General features: G+C 43.1%; 1 protein-coding gene across 4 annotated transcripts in view; it reads left to right on the top strand.

Annotated features, from left to right (window-relative positions):
• LOC145256383 (uncharacterized) overlaps positions 1-23,143 on the top strand; it is a 1,175,042-nt gene that overhangs the window by 211,076 nt on the left and 940,823 nt on the right. For all 4 annotated transcript variants that reach the window (XM_080115220.1, XM_080115219.1, XM_080115221.1 and 1 more), the window contains one exon: positions 17,342-17,449. In XM_080115220.1, the coding sequence (XP_079971346.1) occupies positions 17,342-17,449 (108 nt within the window). The remainder of the gene's footprint in view (positions 1-17,341; positions 17,450-23,143) is intronic.

The following is a 23,143-nucleotide window of genomic DNA, read 5'->3' as shown; positions in this document are numbered from 1 at the left end:
TCCCACCAACCCCCCTGGGGAGCACACATCTACTATCATGGATCTAACTTTTCTCATAACGTCCACATACTTGGTTGGACTATTAGTCATGGATTGTGTTTGCCTTCTCCTTGCTCTTCTTGTTGATGTCGCCAACACCCTATCTATCTCCCACTCCTTGATAGTGTCGTCTGGTGTGTCAGCTATCAATTTCACAAAAGCCCTCCTTTGTTCGTGCTGGTCTACTACGATGATGTCTTCGGACATGAGCCAGGGTCGTCAAAAAGGGTCTCGCCAAATGGCATTAGGGTATCCGCTGGCATGGATGACATGGACGATGGGGTACCACAGAGTGTGGAACCCCCCAACACGGACGACACGGGAACTGGGGTAATACCGGGTGTGGTACCCCCCGCCATGAGCATTGGAGAACCACTGTGTGTGGTGCCCCCCGAATCGATCACTGGGTTACAACTGGGTGTGGTACCCCTTGCCACGAACATTGGAGCGCCACCAGGTGTGGTGCCCCCCGACATGGACCCTACACCAGGGGTGTCCCCTATGGTGTCCCGGAGCAGAGGCCTGCCCCCTCTAGTTGTTGGCCCAGTGCTCTTCTTCGACCCACCGATTTGGAAACTAGGAGGACCTTCACCTAAAAAGGCATGTCAGTTTCCCCTAGCCCGGCTGGCTGCTTAAGTCGGATCCAGACACTGGACTTCTGTAACAAAATAGAAAAAACAGTTAGTGGTAACAAATAACAAAAATAATGCCCTAAGGACCACTCACTCAAAGAATGGGGTCGGTCCTTTGAGGCCAAACAAGAAAAACTTGACCAAAGATTGGTCAAGTGGGTGGTCACTGGTCTTTGAAAAAGAGAAAACCTAGTATACTGAGAAAAGATACTACACTTTGATCTTGGTTCAAAAGGCGAAGAACAATAGGGTATTTATTTGCTCCCCCACCGAGCAAATTAGGCACAAGGCCAATTTTTGATGTGAGGAGTGTAGGGGAAATGGGGACCAGCTCCCTGGGGAGTAGGGCAGCTGGATAGTGACAATTGGTATGAAGGGTTTCCCTTACATTGACCAAGGTCTTATATGTGGGGTTGGTATTTATTTGCTCCCCTACCGAGCAAATTAGGCACAAGGCCGATTTTTAATGTGAGGAGTGATGGGGAAATGGAGACCAACTCCTCGAGGAGTAGGGGAGCTGGATAGTGACAATTGGTATGAAGGGTTTCACCAAGGTCTTATATGTGAGGTTGCCCCCACATATGGTCTTTGCCTGCAGTATCTGCCGGAACAGATACTACACTTTGAGATATTAAATCCTTTATTCATGTTAAAAATATGTTGAAAATCAACAATGAACAAAAAACTTAGGTACATGGCCAACTCAAAAAGGGAGATTGTGGGGATCGGTGGTCATCCTTGTCACTACCAGAACTAAACAAAATCAAGTTTTTCCCAGCTGGTATCTGTGCGAGCCTTTTCAAGTCTCAAACAAAAACACGTTCACATTTCAAGCTATATTACTTGTCGCATACATACGCACACACAAACATACGCGCCCACGTCCACACACATACATATATTCACATTCGCGTACATACACTCACATTCACGTGTATATACACACACGCTAACATACACACATGTACTAACACCCGCGCACACGTACGCACGACATCACTTCCTTTCATAGGAAATCCACACATGCGCAAAAGACCACCGGAAACACCTATAAAAGAGAGAGCAACGGGCAGCTTCTTCCTTTTATGGCCAGCTTTCAAGCTGGTCGGTCTACGGACCGACCACGTGCCTCACGCCATTCACTACTATGTGGGACAAAAAGCTAACAGACCATACGTACACATTCTCACTCTTCCTCTGTCTATCTACTACTGGTCCCTGAGAACACCTTCGCGTAGCTGACTGCTAACTGATGTCAACTCTCTATCCTTTTCTTTGTCTGCACGATGGACTGCTATTTCTCGTTCCATTACATTACTCACTTCTCTTCCCACGCGCGAACAAAAGACAGTGACCCGAACGTGAGATGAACACACATTTCTTTTTTCCTTTTATAATACCAATCCCGCAACAAACGATGGTTACACCTGCACGGACATGAACACATGTTATATCTAAAACATTCATTCTTTCAACAGTAAATAAACGACACGTTTATCTTATCCATTCCAGCATTTCATTTTTTGTTCCTTTACTTCATTTCCTTTTCTTGCCACGACAACATAAAATGGTGACCCCATTATTTAAAAATGAAATGGATGAGGTTGAACGAAACACTCATACACACACAGACTCTCTCTCTACAACAATAAACCAGCTAACAATGAGAGACGCACAGCTAACTATAGACTCTTTCTCACCAGTTAACAGCGAGAGACGCATGCCAAACTAAACACGTGTGGTACCCTTTTCTTTCATTTGTTTCTTTCACGAAAGAAATTCCTGTTCGTTTAATTCAATTTAACACATCATTTGTTTCTTCCTCGAGACAATTCACTTTCCCTATTTTGCACGACCACCACAAAATGGTGACAACCGAACGCGAGACGAACAAGCATTGCCTCCTATGCCACAAGTCCATAACAAACTGGTGCCCGACTGGCGCGAAATGAACAGGCATGGCGACCCTACCTTTTTTTAAATTAATTGTTTTGAGTGAGACGCGCATTTTATTTGATAAAGAAAAAAACGAACTTTTTAACAAGAAAAACAAGTGAACTGCTACCGACAAGAACCTCAACGAACACCAATAACGAAACCCCTCGTCAGACTCGGTAGAAAAGTAAACACAGAGCTGTCGACTTCGTAGCGAATTTAAAGAAAAATTCGAGCTCGACAAAGATTTTTCACGGTTTCCTGACATTACCAACAAACGCGAGGAGCAAAATCACATAGGCCTATACACATTCCCTCCCGCACATCAGACGCAACAACAAAGAAACAATTACAGGACATCCCTATCAACACATAGGAAGAAGTTGAATCAACAATACGAGTTGAGATGCACCACGCACGCTGATAAACTCACAACTTGGAAGTTTTGTTGACAGCCGGCAATCACGAACGAATGCACAACAAACGCCCATACAGACAATGTACACACACTACCGCAAACTCACATGTGAAGACAACAGCAACCACACTAATTGTTCAACAAGAATGAATGCGCAACTAGCGCCTGTCCAAACAATGGACACATTACCGCAGACTCACTTGCGAAAATACTGTCAATTTGACACACGACGTCACCACGAAACAAAAAAATTTTCCTTCCAAACGAACAATTCACTTCTCTGTCAAGCAACTCGTTCCGAATGTCAGCACGCAACAAAAAAACCAAACAAACAAATGTCAGCCTAAAAAAAAAAAAAGAGTAAACGCCTTTTCCACGCGTGAGTAAATACTTTTTTTTTTACGAACACACACCGTTTTTGACGTTTTATTCAAACAACCACACCAACACCAGAAAAAAAAAAAACAGGACGAAAAATCAATTGCTGAAAACATTACTTACAAAAAAAAAATATATATATATGTATAAATATATATATACTGCATATATTTTTTTTTTCCTAGGAAGGGGAGTATTGCGTGAGCCTTTTCTAGTCTCACACAAAAGCACGTTCACATTTCAAGCTATATTACTTGTTGCATACATACGCGCACACAAACATACGCGCCCACGTCCACACACATACATATATTCACATTCGCGTACATACACTCACATTCACATGTATATACACACACGCTAACGTACACACATGTACTCACACCTGTGCACACGTACGCACACAGATGGACGACGTCACTTCCTTTCAAAGGAAATCCACACATGCGCAGAAGACCACCGGAAACACCTATAAAAGAGAGAGCAACGGGCAGCTTCTTCCTTTTAGAACCATTCACTACTATGTGGGACAAAAAGCTAACAGACCATACGTACACATTCTCACTCTTCCTCTGTCTATCTACTACTGGTCCCTGAGAACACCTTCGCGTAGCTGACTGCTAACTGATGTCAACTCTCTATCCTTTTCTTTGTCTACACGATGGACTGCCATTTCTCGTTCCATTACATTACTCACTTCTCTTCCCACGCGCGAACAAACGACAGTGATCCGAACGTGAGATGAACACACATTTCCTTTTTCCTTTTATAATACCAATCCCGCAACAAACGATGGTTACACCTGCACGGACATGAACACGTGTTATATCTAAAACATTCATTCTTTCAACAGTAAATAAACGACACGTTTATCTTATCCATCAATTGAGTCTTTGTTTCCTTCAACTCCATTCGTTTCATTATTTTCTTGTAGCGAGTTAGGGTATTATTATATCCTGGCAACCTTGCAGACGCGATGTACAAATCACCATTCTCCTCACGGCCAGGATCGTAACGTAGGCCATTTGTCTTTCCCGGTCCCACATCGGCCTCATGTTGTCCACGACATTGGATACGGTAATTGGGAGAGGATGCTCAGGATCGATGCGAGCCGTCACCTCGCTGACATACGACTAGTACCGGCTGAGTTCGCGGCAATCGAAGAAAGCATGATCAGTCGTTTCTACAGCCATTGTCCCACAACAGGGACAATCAGGCGACTCCAAAAACCCGGAACTGCATTGTATGTTGTTGAGGTGAAGTGCATTTCGGGCCAATCGGCAGGTCAGAGAGAACTCCAAATTGCCCAGCTCCACACAGAGCGGATCTCACTCTACTGCTAACCCAAAAGCGCGCATAGCGGGTCGTCGGCGGCCCCCTTCACTAGATCCCTGTGGAGTTCCCTACGGGTAGCAGTCATAAGGTCGCTGGACCTTGGTAGTCGTTTTAGCACGGCTCGGCACCCTTTCATGTAGGCAGATTCTCCCCGCAGTCTGTGACGGCTCTCGATAGAAGGGTACACTTTGATCTTGGCCAAAAGGCCAAGAACAACAGAAAAAAGGAAAACCTCTTTTCTATTTATTTATTTTTTTTTGTTTAGTGTTTGGCCCCGGCCCTAGCTTTATCTACTGCCAGAGCCTCATTTGGGGTCCAAAGCACTTAGGCACAAGGTGAGTAGGAGGAAGTGGGCATCTTTGAAAGCTCTCGTAGTGCCGATGAAAAGATAAAATCGGGGACAAAATCAACAATCATACTTGCCCTAGTCTAGTACTTAATAAAGTATTTTTCACTCGAATGGTTAAAATCTAACTAACCCTACTCTATTAAACTTTGTTCGGGGCTGGGTTTCATGGAACCTTAACACTGCCTGACCAATACCAATAGGGTGGGAAAACAAACTCAAATCTAACGCCTCATCAGATGCACAAACTAGTGTTGTGCACTCATCTCCTATCAAAGTTTATGCGATGTAATCTTTTCCAATCGCATCTGATCTTCACTTTAAGTTGATGCTAAAAGTAAGCGACCAGATCCTGATCCGAAACAGATTCAACCCCATAGACAATTTTAAAACGTGTAACCCACGTCACTAACCTAGCTACAGCTAGGATCGCGAGAAACACCAACCATTTCTCCCCAGAAAACGGCAGGTCCATGTTGTCGACGACATACGCTAAATCCAGTGGCACCAATCGCTCGGGGTCGATGCGAGCCGTTACCTCTCTGACATACTCTCAGAGCCACCGAACTCCGCTGCAAAGAAAAAGGGCATGATCTCTTGCTTCAACCTCATCCTCCTTGCAGCGGGGGCAAAAGGAAACATATTTATCCCTCTTGCAATACCTGGCAAGCACGCCAAAAAGTGGCAGCGCATTCTGGACAAGCCTCCATGTTATTGAAAACTCTGAATTACTTAAAAAGCTTCTGGCTGGCGTCCAATTTCACTGAGAGAGGACCTCCCCCCTCGACATGTGCAGCCGCTCAACCAGCAGATCTTTTGCAGTCCTCGCCACTAAATCCCGATATAGCCTCCTCCTAGGCCGTGCAAGGTCACTGGACCCCAACAATGCCTTAAGGGCAGCCCGGCATTCGGAGAGGAACTGCGATTCCCCCACCGGTCTTTTTTTTCAACTGTCAGTGGCAGGGGCGGATATGAGCTATGGAAAAGCTTGCTCCACAACTGGTAACCAGTGCAATTCCTCAAGCAGTGTCCGACTCAAGAACGCCAATCTTTTAGCGTACTTATGACTTAATAAGTCAGGCATTCCCAAGCCTCCCTCACTGAGTTTCTGTGTACAGACCTGTCTACAGACATACGGCTTTACCCCTTTCCAAAGAATTTTGAAAAAGAATTCACTCTAAAGCCTTACAGCGGTCCGCAGGCAGGGGAAGTACTGACAAGCGGTAAAGGATCAGCAGAAAGACGTAAGTTGCGCACGCCTCCACACGACTCTTCAGGGACAAGCCCCTGCGAATCCAAGTCCTTACTGATGACTTCCGACAAATTTTTGTCCAGCTGGAGTCCAGGCCCAAACCACACACCGAGAATCTTTACCATCCATTCAGCCGAACTCACCTAAAAGTGAGTGTACCCTGGTCCAGGCGCCCAACTGCAGACCAACAGACTTGCTGCAATTGACTACGCTCCCTGTGACTTCTTCATACTCAGCGACTGCCTCCATCGCAGCTTTAACATCGATGCTTTGCCCTACAAAGATGCTGACATCATCAGTGGACATCCTGGAAACTTTGCCGCCAGGTAAAGCTATGCCGCGCAGGACTGGTCTAGCTGCCTCATCCCTTAATTTGCAAAGGAAGGGCTCCAACGCTAGGACATACAACAGAGGTGACAGCGGAAACCCTGGCACACTGACCGAGAGACCCTAAAGGACTTCAACAACCTACCACTTACTTGTACCGCTACTGCAGGATTACAGAACAGAGATCCTCTTGCGGAAGTCCGGACCAAAGCGGGCAGTCTCCATAACAGATTCCAAGAAACCATGGTCGACCCTATCGAACGCTTTGGACTGATCTAAATTGGTCAGCACAGCTTCTGTGTCGTCTTCTAATCCCTCTATGATCGTGTGCACCAAGTGCAAGTTGTTTTCAATCGATCTCCCCTTCACATAGCAAGTCGGATCTGGTTCGACCAAGTCGCCGATAACAACCTGCAGTCGGTTTTCAAGAACGTGGGACAAAATCTTCAACTCTGTGTTTAGCAGAGTGATGGGCCTATAATCATCTAAGTCCTCCCCACCATGCCACTCTCTTTTCTTCAATAGAGTGACCACTCCTTTGGTTACCTGCCCAGGGATGGATCCCTGAGCAAACCAGTGGTTAAACACACCCGTCAGGAGAGGAACAAACATGGGCGACATCCTCCACTACAGTTCGTAGGGCAGACCATTGAGCCCCGGAGATTTGTTATGGCCAACCTGCTTCAACACAGTAATGACGTTATGCTGGCCTGAAGATTAACCCACCAGTAACCGCCCCCACTAACTCCCACTGAATTAGTAACCGCCCCCACTAACTCCCACTGAATTAGTGTTGTCAGCTGTTCCTGGAAGTCTCTCTTCTCCAATAAGGAGGGGTTCAACTTCCAGTAGTCAGCCAACCTAGGCCTATTACCTACTCTCAAATCGGGCATTACTAATTTATGGTCTGAATGACCTAGCCAGTGGAACGTGGGACAAGATAAAAAATCTATGTCGCCTCTTCTAACTAACATCCTATCCAAGTAGGTACTTGGACAGGAGGCCACACTTTTTTGCCACGTCCACATCTCCCTCCCCGGGTGATCCAGACGGAATCTGTCAACAAGATTGCATGAGGCCATCAGGTCAGACAGGCTGCTTTCACACCTCTCTGACCCTCTATCCCCCCCGACCTTATCTATCTTAGGGTCCAGGATGGTATTACAGTCCCCCATTAACACTACCTGCTCCAGACCCGCTGATAGGAACACCTCCACCTGCAGAAAAAAGGAGATCCTCTCCCCAGTGATATTGGGCGCATAAGCAGCCAAAATCCGGAACTTACCACTTTTAACGGCAACATCAACCACGACCAGGCTTCCATGAACGCCCGTGTGAACTACAGTAACCATCACAGTCAGGGTGCAACTCACTAGCATAGAAACCCCACAGCTATGAATATTGTCATATGCTAAGTAAACATCAAAGTCGTTCTCCAGCACACCGCAATCCCCGGGCCCAATAAAGTGGGTCTCCTGTATTGTGGCTATATCTACTTCAAGGTCCATGAGATCCCTCGGCACGCAAGCAGCCTTGCTTCTGGATCTCATGCTCCTCGCATTTAAACTAGCTAGGTTTAAGGTTGCCATTATTCCCTAACTAGTAGTATCTGTCGAGTACGGGTCTAAAATCCTCAGAGATGAGGACGCCAAATGCCTGCCCGATAATGCCACTGCCAGTCAGCAACTCTGTTGTGTACTGACAGTTCCGTGCAAGACCACCAACGTCCAGGGAAAATGTTATTTTCAATGCTCTATACAGGGATGGGTGAACATAAAGAGGAACCCTCCTTTCGCATTTGGTTACAATTTGAGTCAATGATGGGTGGCCGTCCTCCACTAATTTGAGAGCCTGTATTGCCTGCTTGGCTTCCCTGATCATCCGCCATAACGCCTTTACCCGCGCCCCCTTCTCCTTTCACACAAAGGTGATCATCATGGGTGCCTTGGGAAAATTGGTTGGGTCCTGGACTTCTTTCTTGTTCATGTGAGTGAAGTTCGCCAGTTGCATTTCTGCCTGGCATTCAGCCCCGCTTGTGCATCACAGCTATCTGCCTCACAGATTCGTTTTCCAGTGTAGTGGTGCAAAATAGGAAAAATGAATTGCTTTGAGGAAGAAACGAACAACGTGTTAAATTGAAATAAACAAACTAGGATTTATTTTGTGAAGAAACAAATGAAAGAAAAGGGTACAGCACGTGTTTAGTTTGGCATGCGTCTCTCACTGTTAACTGGTGAGAAGGAAAGTCTATTGTTGTAGAGAGAGAGTTAGAAAGTCAATCCAGTTTGGCGTGCGTCTCTCGCTGTTAGCTGGTGAGAGGGAAAGTCTATTGTTGGAGAGAGAGAGAGAATTAATCCAGTTCATGGAGATAGAAAGCATGTAAGGTGTACGTACTGTCTGTTGACTCTTGCCCCAACACATAGTAGCAGGTGACGTGAGCACGCGGGTGCGCGCGCCCCAGGAGGGACTGGTTGGTCCGTCGACCTCTCAGGTCGGAAGCCGGATTGAAAGGAAAATAGCTTATGTCTCTTGCTTTTATAGTTGTTTCCAGTGGTCTTATGCGTATGTGTGGATTTCTTTTAAAGGGAAGTGATGTCCATGTGTGCGTACATGTGCACACATATGTGTACGTTAGCGTGTGTGTGTATGCACATGAATGTGAGTGTATGTACGTGAACGTGAATATATCTATATATACGTGTGCGTGTATGTTTGTGTGCGCGTATGTGTATGACAAGAAAAATGGCTTCAGATGTGAATGCATGTTTTTGTGCGAGACTAGAAAAAGCTTGCACACCAGGCAAAAATGGCGTCTTCCTGGTCTTTTCTATTTGACTTTTCTCTGGAGCAGGTGTGGGTTCGACCTCAACTACTTTCTCCACTTCTTCCTCCTCTTTTTCCTTTGCTACTTGTTCTTTGCGTTCTTCTTGTTTTTCTTCTGCTTCCTCTCCTTCTGGCTCTTCTGGCCCTTCCATCTCTTCTGGTGGGGTGTTAAATAGGGGTGGGGTTTGCTCGCCTCTCTGTAACGGGGATTGGGGTGTGGGGTGTCTTTAAATTTCGATTTTTTGTCCCTCTTTGACTTTGGCTTCCGAGTGAGAGAAAACTCTGAGGAATATTGTGAGAGCTTTCTCTTTACTCCTGATTTTTCCTCCTCTTCTTCTCTATCTCTTTCCCTCTTCTGGTGGTGGTAGCCTTCCTTCGACTTGCCACTCCAGCTTGTTTTGTTTCATGGAATCTGCCTGCTTCTCCTGCATCTTTTCTATGGTCTTTGTAGTTTCCTCGAGAGGAGGCGCTGTTGCTTGAACTTTCTTTGGGCACACCTTCGCCGCGTGACCTGGCAGGTGGCAATGCCAACAATGCAGCCTCCTTCCTTCTACTATTATAGACATGGTCCAGGTTTCGCATGTCAGCTGCACCGGGATAGCCCTGAATCCTGGTTTATCCACTCTCATTCTCAGGTGGTAATCTCCGGTGAGTATATTTCGGGGGCCACGTGCAGAAATGACTTCTTCGATGTCTCCATACTGTGAGAGTATTGCACCTACATTTTCGGCACTGACACAGCTTGGGATGCCGAGCACCGACACCTTTGTCCTCCTTTTGTCCATGCATTCTGGCTTGAAGTTTAACCCTTTCCATGAAGTGTCCGCCTTTGCCAGCTTCGTCGTCTCCTCAGCTTCTTCGTGGCTGTGGTACCTGCTGCCCCACTCTTGGTGTCTGTCAGAGCAGCCCCCTTCTTTTTCCTGGGATGGGATGCTCTTGCTTCGCCTGGCAGTCTGGTCTCACTTTCGTCCTGGCTGCTTTCATCAGTGCTGCACCGTAGATCGCTTCCCAATGTGATGTTGAGAGTCCAGCAGTGAGAGGATGTTGATGGCTTCTTCCCGGTCGTCTGGTACTGAGTTTGTAAACGCCTGATCCGGGTTGGTGGTTCTCAAAGTCGAGAAATCGGCAAAGGTGGATGGTTTTATTCCTGTCCCTAGGTGTTCTGTCCTCCTATGGGCGGGAGGGCTAACAGTTAAAGCCCTCTTCCTCTGCCGATCCCACCAAGCCGGATCTAGCTGGCCTAAACCTACCACTGCTGGGTAGTGCGACGAACTCCTCTACAGATACGGTGCGGGGGGCAGCACCGACCATACCTAATGGTCTATCAACTGGGCCTGAACCAGTGGCCATGCCAGGGACACAACCACCAGAACCTGGGCTAGGCAAAGGAGTGGAGCCTGGACTGTGTGGCGGTGGTGGTGGGACTTTCTCAGGGCCTGATCCAGCCCTCTGATTGGGCCAAAGACCCCTCTGGGAACTGGACCCTGGGCTATGCATTTCTGCACTGGAGCCTGGACTAGCTACCCTCCCCCTCTGCATCTTCTCCCCGGCTCAGACCCGCCAATTTGGCCTGGCTGAGGATTGTATTGGATTTTACTCCAACCACCTCAGATGTGGACCGGCCAGCTGCTTAAGTCGAGCCTGGGAAGAGAGAGACAACCTGAAAGAAATCAAAAAGGAAAAAACAGTTAGTGGCCTCAACAGGAGGCGAAAACAAACAATAAAACAAAGCTTTGAACCAGACCAAGGGGTCTGGTAGCTGGTCTTTGGATGTCGGGGACAGCCAAAGTGCTAAATTGGGGAAAATGGTGGTCGGAGGTCGTCTACTTGGTCTGTTCCCTATAACTAGTTGCAGTCACCACAATACCGCATTCACTCTACGGGTTGGATCTACTTAAAGCCCCAGATGACATGAACAATATTTACAAATTTAAAAAAAAATCATTGTAAAAAAAAAAGAAAAAAAGTCATTGTAAATATACAATGACTTTTTTTTTTTTACAATGATTTTTTAAAAAATAATAATTTAATTTACAATGAAACAATGAGGAATGAAGCGTGATGCGTATGATATATGAAGGATGGAATGGTGATGCGTATGATATATGCGGGTGATGGGCGGAGGTAAAACCGACACTACTAGTCTAGCTACGGCCAAGGTCGCTAGGAACACCATTTGTTCCTCCCTAGGCCACAAGGGATCTGTGTTATAGACTACGGATACTAAATCCTGGATTGTCACCTGATCAGGGACAATGCGAGCTATGACCTCACTGACATAACCCCAGAATTCACTGAGCTTGGAACAAGTAAAAAATGCATGCTCTACAGTTTCTAAGCTATCTTCCTCGTACTGTGGACAAAAAGAACTAAATACCATACCAATTCTGAACAGTATGTCATTGAGGGGTAAAGCGTTTCTAACCAATCGCCAGGTCAGGGAAAATTTGGAATTGTTAAGATATCCCGGCCTGGTTCCCAATTCCATAGAGAGCGGACCTCCCCCTCCGACAGCTGCAACCGCTCCTCAAGCGGGTTTGAAGCAGTCCCCACCACTAAACCCCGATACAATGCCCTTCTAAGAGTCAAGGGATCCTGGCATCGCTCTAAGCGCATTTCGGCATTTGTTGAGGAATTGTGATTGCCCCCTTGGTCTTCTATGGCATTCAATTAAGTGATTAGGGATAAGGTTGGGGAATGTTTCACCAACCGCGGGACCCCAATCAGAATCCTCAATTAGTGTTCTACTCAGGAATGCCAACATTTCGGCATTTTTATGACGTGCCAGGTCAGGCATCCCCAGGCCCCCATCTACAACACGTTGACTACAGACCTGTCTACGGACAAGCAGCTGTCACTCATTTTACAACAGTGAGAAGAGCGCACGCATTAAGGCCGCCATACGGACTGCAGGCAGAGGAAGTACAGCCAGCCAGTAAAGGATCAGCGGAAACATGTAAGTAGCACATGCCTCCGCTCTACCCTTTAAGGGACAATCCCCTTCAAAGCCAAACCCTCACAGATGCTTCGACCTTGGTCTGTACCTTCGACCAATTCTTATCAAGAAAGAGACTGGGTCCAAACTAAACACTAAGGATCCAAACTGGGCCATCCGTCCAGACAAATGCACCAGGCAGAGCATTCGATCCCCACCAAGCGGCCAACCTCGGGCCAACGGATTTGGTGAGATTGACTACATCCCTGTAACTTTTTCATAACGCTTGAGAGCCTTAATTACCATAATAATATCAACAACACTTGAAACAAATACGGTGACATCATCGGCAAACGCGAAACACTGGCTTGTGCACCGCCAGGAAGAGCAATACCGCGCAGAGCCGGTCCAGCCACCCTGGACCTCACGTTCCTAAGGAATGGTTCCAACGCGAGGACATATAACATGGGCGAGAGCAGACACCCCTGTCGCACCGACCGAGAAACCGCGAACGGCGCCAACTGCACCCCGTTGACCTGCACAACTGCCGTTGACCGAGCATACAAAATGGAAATCTATCTGCAGAAGGCGGACCCAAAGCAGCCATCAGGAAACGATGATCCACCCTATCAAACGCCTTGGACTGATCTGAATTGATCAGCACGGCTTTGGTGTCGTCTTCTAGGTTTTCTAGGACTGTACGAATGAAATGCAAATTGTTTTGAATCGATCTCCCCTTCACAGCGTAGTTCTTATCGTACGAATATAATTATCCGATTTGCGCCCAAATGAATAGACTCGTTCTGATTTGTCCACATTCACAGCTTCGTTGGGCATCTTTTTAATTCTAGCCCTAACAACCTGGCCCTGATATCGTTCGCTAGCCAAACGACTCAGGTCTGCCTTAGCTAGGCCTATCTCTAAGAAATCCCCCCACCTCCATTGCCCGGGATAGACTATCCTCTAGCCGCTTCTCTGCCTTGGCCCTATCTAGGGCGAGGCGTTCGCCATATTATACAGAGAAGTCTCTAATACTAGATTTGGCATTTACCCACCACCTAATCCAGGTAACCGCCCCCACTAACCGAACCCCCGACAAACACCTCCAACCGCCGAAAAAAGGAAACCTGCTCCCGTACGCAATTGGGCGCATACACCACGACGACTCAAAATGCGCTATTTGCCACGGCCACGATCAGTCTACCATCAATATCCGCGTGAACAATGCTAACCATTGCAGAAAGGGTGCACCTAACTAACAAAGAAACCCCCCTACTTTGACTATCACTGTATGCTGAAAAGACATCATAATGCCCCTCCAGCACCCGATGATCGTCAACGGAATTGTATGGAGTCTCCTGTAACATAGCCACATCTATGTTAATGGACATGAGGTCCCTCAGTACCTTAGCGGCTTTGCTTCAGCACCTCATGCCCCTTACGTTCAAGCTAACAAGGCTCAAGGACATGGCCAGTGTGCCTATTCATCGACAACCACCGGCCTAAAGTCTTTTGTGCCAAGTATGCCGCAAGATTGGGCAAGGTTGCCCGAAAGCAACTCGGACGTTGCTCGTCCATCTCATGCAATACCCCCGACATCCAATGGGAATGTTAACTTCAGAGCCCTATAAAAACTAGGGTCGACGTAAATAGGGACCCTCCTTTCGCATCTGGGTGCCAGCTTGTTGAGGAAGCTGTGCCCCTCTTCACCTCCTCAGTCATATTCCACATGGCCTTTTTGCGACCAACTTTTGTGTGGCGCACAAAGGTCATGACTAAGGAGGCGTTTGCGAAATTCTTTGGGTTGGTGATTTTCGTTCTCTCCACTCTAAATTCCGGAGCACCCTAAGTAGACCCCTATGACGCTGCATGATATAACTATCAGCATGAAGGGGGTCTACATCGCATATTCAGTCTCCTGGAAGATAGGGGAGCTTCTTCGTTTTCTCTCTCTGTATTGGAAAAGCAGAGGCAGCTCTTCTGTTGTGGGGTGTCTCCGGCCTCTCCCGGGACAAGGATCTAGCAACAGCTATGGGGGAATAAAAAAGGGGTGGGGATTTTGATTCAGCCGATGGGGTTAGGGTTCGGGTTTCAGGTGACTGAACCGTAGAGACAGTATTCTCTACGTTCATGGGGGATGGGGAACAGGACCCGACCTTCTTGGTCTTTTTCACTTCTTGCTTCCTTTTTGATTGCTTTTGGCCTTGGCACTCTGCCGCAAAAGCCTCACTGCTGCCGTCATTTGTCTCTGCTTGTGTGTCTTTCTCCTGCTCGCCTTCTGATTTGGACGAGGCCACTCACAGCATCGATTTTGGATTTACTGATGGAAGAAACGTCACTGGACGACCCTGCGGGAACTGACCGACCTTGTACATCCGGGGGCCACTGTTTTGTGGATGGGGTCTTCATAGCTCTTGAATTCTTCTTGACCACCTTGGTCCAGCCATCGTATGGTGTTGCTTCCGCTGTTGAGGTCTCCTCCGGCTGGCTTTTCAGGGGCTGCTGGTACCACCGCTGATGGTTTTGCAGCTACTACCACAGGCTGCGGGTTTCTTTTAGGGCATCACAGGGACACGACCACCAGAACCCAGTCTAGGCAAAGGAGTGGAGCCTGGACCATGTGGCGGTAGTGGTGGGATTTTCTCTGGGCCTGATCCGGCTTCCAGATCGAGCCGAAGCCCCCTGTGGGAACTGGACCCCGGGCTAGGCATTTCCGTACTGGAGCCTGGACCAGCTACCCTCACCCTCTGCATCTTCTCCCCGGCTCAGACCCGCTGATTTGCCCTGGCTGAAGATTATATTGGATTTGACTCCAACCACCTCAGACGCAGACTGGCCAGCTGCTTAAGTCAAGCCTGGGAAGGGAGACAACCTGAAAAAAATCGAAAAGGTAAAAAGCAGTTAGTGGCCTCAACAGGAGGTGAGAAAACAAGCAATAAAAACAAAGCTTTAACCAGACCCAAGGGGTCTTTGGATGTCGGGGACAGCCAAAGGGCTAAACAGAAAAGACAGGAAGCCGGTCTTTTCTGTTTATTTAAAAAGAAAATACAATTTTCTTATATATGGGTTGTGGGATTGCATTCACTAGCAAAAGATCTAGCTTATTTGCATATTCTTTTAAACATTCATTTTAATTGATTCCCTATTAGTTTTTTCGGTTTTCTGATCCCACAGGGGGCTTCGACTCCATCTTTAGTTAATTATTACGTGTAATTATATTCATGCAGATATTCTACTTGATTTATACTTGCATAATATTTGCGTAAAAAGTTTATAGTAAACACAAAATTGTTTCCACATATATTTATGTATACGTATATATTTTTGGTTAATCTTTCTATCTATCTATCTATTTATCTACCTATATATATATATATATATATATATATATATATATATATATATATATATATATAAAAGTGAACTTGTCTGTGTGTGTGTGTCTGTCTACATTTCCCTACGCAATAACTCTGTCAATTTTTAGTCTACAGACTCGAAATTTGATATACAGGGTACTGAGATTTGGGAAAATATGCGCAATTCATTTTCGGCCAGAAACTTGGATATTAAGGGGTCAAAGTTCAACGATTTGACCTTTAACATCTCTACCAAGTCCTCCGACAATTTTCGGTTTAAACACTTGAAATTATAGATATAGGTTCCTTGGACATGGATCTAACTTAATAACTTGATTTGAGCCCAAAACGATAAATTTTAAGGGGTCATAGTTTGGGTCAAATTAAAAACAATTGACCTCTGCGGTTTCTACCAAATTACTCAGACACTTTCTGGTCTAAACATTTGGAATTTTGCACAAAAGGTATTCAGAGATAGGGCAAGATTTTAATCGGTTTCGGTCGAAAATTTTTAGTTACCAATATATAAATGTATGTATGTATGTATGTTTGCGTCTCTGCCCAAAACTTTCGCCGGAGGCGACGGATTTTACCAAGATCAGTATCGTTTTAAAGTTCGACCTTTCAGATGACAAATATCGAAAAATTTACTAAAAACATTAATATCTTCACCTTCAGCTGGGCACTTTTCTACAGGGGGGGGACTTTTTTCTCCGATATTTTTTAAAGTTATCCTCTCCTTTCTATTGCCTAGCCTTAATTAAAACCTACATCACTTCTGGTTTGGCGGTGGTCGTAACGACAAAGACGTCACGTTTTTTCTCTATTCTTTTCGTCCTTTGTGTACCGGGCTCGAGCCTGCCTTTCTACTACCACTTTTTTTTTGTCTCAACACACACATCCAAGCACTCGGGCAACGCCGGGCTGAAATGCTAGTATATATATATATATATATATATATATATAAAGAGGAAAATATATTGATAATAGAAAAATATGTACTGGTATATATAGATTTATTTAATTGGAAATAAGGGAATGCAATATAGATATAGTGTGTAGTCATGTATATTGTCTTCCCTTGTTTCAAATTGATTAATAAATCTATATACACCAGCATATATTTTTTATTATTAATATAATTTTCTTTTGTATCTAAGCTCTACCTGTATGTCGAGCTTTTATTATATCAAAAAGTCTCAGTTTAAAGAATCATTAAATCGCCCTATATATATATATATATATATATATATATATATATATATATATATATATATATATATAGAGAGAGAGAGAGAGAGAGAGAGAGATAGATAAATAGATAGATAGATAGGAATAAGTCAATAAGCGTAGAAAACGACAAACGTAAAATCGTGTTTCATTTCAATTATTGTTTTACGACAAAATTTCACAACTGAAACGAAATATCGGATGAAAATAATCATGGTTGCAAGTTAATTTTTCATTCTTTGTTTATTTACTTATTTCCATCTCAACCTACACGTACCAACGCATAATTATTGTGTTAATTAAACTTTCAGTAATGATTATGTCTTTTCTTTCAGCAAATCCAAAAATTGGTCAAGTACCTGACGTTCGACTTTCTCAAGATTGGCAGTTTGATAACAAAACTAATGAATTCAAAACTATCATTCAATGTCGAATTCCAAAAGGTAAAACCATATTTTAGCAAACAAAAATATTTAAAATTTATTTTGGTTTGAGACAAGATTGGGGAGAAACAATAATTTAGTGCTTCTCCCCGTTTTGCCTTAAAAGAATAATATGAAGTACATATTTTTTCAAAGCTTTGTTTTTACAGATGAATTTCCGCTTTCCTTTTTTTTTGAAAATCTTCGTTGTCTTCGTTCTTTTTAAGTATGTGGATGAACGACGTTAAATTTTACCTTGAAATTGTTGCTTTATTAGTTAGGCTTTGGACTTCTTGAGCGCTGCGTTACATATTAAACTATGCATAACTCTCCATGCAATGACATAACATCAAATGAAAAATAAAGAAAAAAAATTAAGGTCATCATAAATAAAAGAAAGAAAAGAAAGAAAAACTTAAGTATTCAATCAAAGTTTCATTCATGCGAAATAAAGTATAAAACCTCTGATGCGTAAGTGATTATTTTAGCCGTGAATTAGAATTATCATAGAATTGTTTGAAGAATTTCTTTGGAATTTTCGCGAAATTACATTGAGATTTGTTTTTAGAATTAAATAGTCTAGCATTTCACCTTGAATTTGTGTTGGAATTATCTTTAAAATATCTTGAAATTGTCTTTGAAATTGTCTTCAAATAATGAGGGAAATATCATTAAATTGTCTTGTACTTTTATTAGAATCCTGTTTCAATTGATTGTCATTGAGATTGTTTGGAATTGTGTTGAATCGGTCTTGTAACATTCTTAGAATTGTCTTTGGAATTGTTTTTCGATTAATAATAATCGTTAGAATTAAAAATGATTTGAAATTATCTTGAAATTGTACAGAATCGATCTTGGATTTCTTTTTGAATTATTTTTCAAATAGTCTTAGTATTCTCTTGACCTTTGTCTTGGGAATTATCTTGGAATTGTCTTGGAACCGTTTTGAAATATTCTTAGAACACTATTAGAATTGTATTGATATTGTGTCTAACGTTATTCTAATGAGTAAATAAGTCAGTACGAAATTGTCAGATTTTCTTGAAATTATGCTTGGAATTGTCTTCTAATTATCATGTAATTGTGTAGAAACGGTGATAGAATTGTCTATGAAAATGTTTTTCGAAATGAGAGGGTGGGAGAATTACCTTATGCACGTAAAATTATTTAAATATAAAAAACAACAAAAAAAAAAACGTCCCGTCAATAAAAGAGACAGTGCATTTATATACAAAAACAAAAGACAAGCAATTCGCTTAGGTAAGTGAGATAACATTAAAAAAAAAAAAAACGTTTCAAGCTGTTAATATCGCTAAAAATAACAACAGATCTTATATATATATATGTATGAAAGGTCGAACTTTAAAACAATACTGATCTTGGTAAAATCCGTCGCCTCTGTCGAAAGTTTAAGGCACAAATGCAAATATACATCCATCCATCAATCCATCCATCCATACATACATACATTTATATTTTGGTAACTACAAATTTTCGATCCAAACCGAAGAAAAAGCTTGCCCTATCTCTGAATACACTTTATGTAAAGTTTCAAATGTTTAGACCAGAAATTGTCTGAGTAATTTGGTAGAAACCGCAGCAGTCAATTTTTTTAAAACTTTGACCACTATTATGACCCTTCAAATTTATTGTTTGGGGCTAAACCACGTTATTAAGTTAGATCCATGTCCAAGGAACCTATATCTATAATTTCAAGTGTTTAGACTCAAAATTGTCGGAGGAGTTTGGCAAAGTTCTCAAAACACAAATCGTTGAACTTTGACCCCTTAACAGCCAAATTTCTGGCTGAAACCGATCACAAAGTTCCTCCCAAATCTCAGTACCCTGTATATCAAATTTCAAGTATGTAGACTGAAAATTGACAGAGTTATTGCGTAGGGAAATGTACACACACAGACACACAGACAGATACACGGACACGTTCACTTTTATAAATATACTAGCATTTACGTCCGGCGTTGCCCGGGTGTTTGGAGGTGTATGATGAGCAATAAAAAAAAGCGGTCAATTTTTTTAAATTTGACCCCTATTATGAACCCTTAAAATTTATGGTTTTGGGCTCAAATTAAGTTAGATCCATGTACAAGGAACCTATATCTAAAATTTCAAGTATTTAAACCGAAAATTGTCGGAGGATTTTGGTAGAGTTCTCAAAGGTCAAATCGTTGAACTTTGGCCCCTTAACCGCCAAATTTCTGGCCGAAAACAGATTACATCGATTTTCCCAAATCTCAGTACCCTGTATAGCAAATTTCGAGTCTGTAGACTAAAAATTGACAGAGTTATTGCATAGGGAAATGTGCACAGACAGACAGACAGACATGTTCACTTTTATAGATATACTAGCATTTCGTCCCAGCGTTGCCCAGGTATTTGGAGGTGTATCCTGAGCAAAAAAAAAGAAAAGAAGGTTAATTTTTTTTAACTTTGACTCCAATGTTGACCCTTTAAAATTTATTATTTTCGGTTCAAATTAAGGTTAGATCTATGTCCAAGGAACCTATATCTATAATTTCAAGTGTTTAGACTGAAAATTGTCGAAGGAGTTTGGTAGAGTTCTCAAAGGTCAAATCGTTGAATTTTGACCCCTTAATTGCTAATTTTCTGGCCGAAAACCAATCACATCGATTTTCCCAAATCTCAGTACCCTGTGTATTAAATTTCGAGTCTGTAAACTAACAATTGACAGAGTTATTGCGTAGGGAAATGTACACAGACACACAAACAGACATGTTCACTTTTATATAATAGAATTTTCAGAATATGAGATATTATACAATTATTTCTGTAGCCAAACAACGCCGCAGCTCACAAGAGCCATGACCGTCAACAAACTGGAAGTCCAAGACTTAAGTTTCGCCCCCATTTGGGCTCATAAGTTAGACATATCCGAACTTGGGATTTGAAACCCGAGCCTCTTGCATGCGAGGCAAGCACTCTGCCAACTGAGCAAACGCCACACTCACAACAAAATCTGTTAACCAACACAGATCAGCAAACAGAGACTCGAGTTTCGCTCAAATGAGTTTGGGACTTTCGGTTTGTTGTCTGTCATGGTTCTTGTGAGCTGCAGCGTTTTTTGGCTGTGGAAATATATATATATATATATATATATATATACTAGCATTTCAGCCTGGCGTTGCCCGGGTGTTTGGATGTGTATGTTGAGCAAAAAAAAAAAAAGTGGTAGTAGGAAGGCAGGCTCGAGCCCATACCGCAAAGGAGGAAAAGAACAGGGTAAAACCTAACGTTTATACTCATACGACCACCGCCAAACCGGAAGCGACATTTTTAAAAATTAAGGCTAGACAATCTAAAGGAGAGGATAACTTCCAAAAATATCGGCGAAGGAAGTTACCCCCCCCCCGTAGAAAAGTCCCTAGTTGAAGGGGAAGATATTAATGTTTTTAGCCAATTTTTTGGTATTTGTGGTCTGAAAGGTCGAACTTTAAAACGATACTGATTTTGGTAAAATCCGTCGCCTCTATTGAAAGTTTAAGACAGACATGCAAACAGACATACATACATACATTTATATATTGGTAACTAAAAATTTTCGACCCAAACTAATGAAAAAGCTTGCCCTATCGCTGAATACCCTTTATGTAAAATTTCGAATATTTAGACCAGAAATTGTCTGAGTAATTTGGAAGAGACCGCAGAGGTCAATTTTTTAAAAATTTGACCCCTATTATGACCCCTTAAAATTTATTGTTTTGGGCTCAAATCAAGTTATTAAGTTAGATCCATGTCCAAGGAACCTATATCTAAAATTTAAAGTGCGTAGACCGAAAATTGTTGGAGGACTTGGTAGAGTTCTCAAAGGTCAAATCGTTGAACTTTGGACCCTTAATCACCAAATTTCTGGCCCAAAACCGATCCCATCGATTTTCTCAAATCTCAGTACCCTGTATATCAAATTTCGAGTCTGTAGACTAAAAATTGACAGAGTTATTGCGTAGGGAAATGTAGACAGACACACAGACACACACACACAGACAAGTTCACTTTTATATATATATATATATATATATAGGTAGATAGATTAACCAAAAATATATACGTATACATAAATATATGTGGAAACAATTTTGTGTTTACTATAAACTTTTTACGCAAATATTATGCAAGTATAAATCAAGTAGAATATCTGCATGAATATAATTACACGTAATAGTTAACTAAAGATGGAGTCGAAGCCCCCTGTGGGATCAGAAAACCGAAAAAACTAATAGGGAATCAATTAAAATGAATGTTTAAAAGAATATGCAAATAAGCTAGATCTTTTGCTAGTGAATGCAATCCCACAACCCATATATAAGAAAATTGTATTTTCTTTTTAAATAAACAGAAAAGACCGGCTTCCTGTCTTTTCTGTTTAGCCCTTTGGCTGTCCCCGACATCCAAAGACCCCTTGGGTCTGGTTAAAGCTTTGTTTTTATTGCTTGTTTTCTCACCTCCTGTTGAGGCCACTAACTGCTTTTTACCTTTTCGATTTTTTTCAGGTTGTCTCCCTTCCCAGGCTTGACTTAAGCAGCTGGCCAGTCTGCGTCTGAGGTGGTTGGAGTCAAATCCAATATAATCTTCAGCCAGGGCAAATCAGCGGGTCTGAGCCGGGGAGAAGATGCAGAGGGTGAGGGTAGCTGGTCCAGGCTCCAGTACGGAAATGCCTAGCCCGGGGTCCAGTTCCCACAGGGGGCTTCGGCTCGATCTGGAAGCCGGATCAGGCCCAGAGAAAATCCCACCACTACCGCCACGACCACCGGTTCAGGCCCAGTTGGTAGACCCATAGGTACGGTCGGTGATGCCCTAAAAGAAACCTGCAGCCTGTGGTAGTAGCTGCAAAACCGCCATATATATATCAAATTTCAAGTCTGTAGACGGAGTTATTGCGTAGGGAAATGTACACACACACACAGAAACACACACACTCACACACACACACACACATTCACTTTTATATATATGTATATCATATAATATATGTGATATATTCTTTTTTGGTGCACTTAGGGGTATCAGTTTGTATTTTTCCCCTTGCATTGAGGTAGTGGTAGGGGGAAGCATAGTCTTTAGAGTTGGTTTGTATTTAATGATCGGACTGCTGATGATGTTGTGGTGACTGAGCACTTGAGCTTGAGCTTTTCTTTGGAGACTGTGTACAAGTCTTTTCTGCTTTAAATTGTTTTTTTCCAGTTTTTTTGTGTTCCAAGAACTTTTGTGTCCGAGATCTTTTTAGACATTTTCTCCAATCTCTTCTCTTCTTGCATTTGGTCGAGTTAGAGTCTTCCCAGGTTTTTTTCCCGGTGACGAGTAGCCACTCGTTTTCTCTTTTTTGATTAGCTTTGCTAAAGTCGAAGAATTCCATAGGATCGTCTTTTCTGTGAGTCAGTAATAGTGGCGATGCTGTCTTTATATGCAGCTCGATCTTAGCGCCCAGGTGAACCCTTACCTTATTTTTGGAGTTTACTGTTGAACCTGCTGCTTTTTTAAATCTTTGTGGACACTCATTGGTGAAATGCTCCACCACAGGTCCAACACGAAGGCCTCCTGCCTGTGATGGTTACTGGAATCTTTTCCTCCCATATTTCCAGACTCTAGATTACATTAAATGCTTTCTTGTTGAGGATAATTTCAAATGTCCAGGTTGAGAGGTTTTCATAGCAGACGATTTTGGTAATTTCTCTGTATTTC

This window comes from Euprymna scolopes, chromosome 32 (genome assembly GCF_053919585.1).
Source record: "Euprymna scolopes isolate OS-2025 chromosome 32, ASM5391958v1, whole genome shotgun sequence".
Lineage (NCBI taxonomy): Eukaryota > Metazoa > Mollusca > Cephalopoda > Sepiida > Sepiolidae > Euprymna > Euprymna scolopes.
This window is presented reverse-complemented; position numbering and strand designations above follow the sequence as displayed.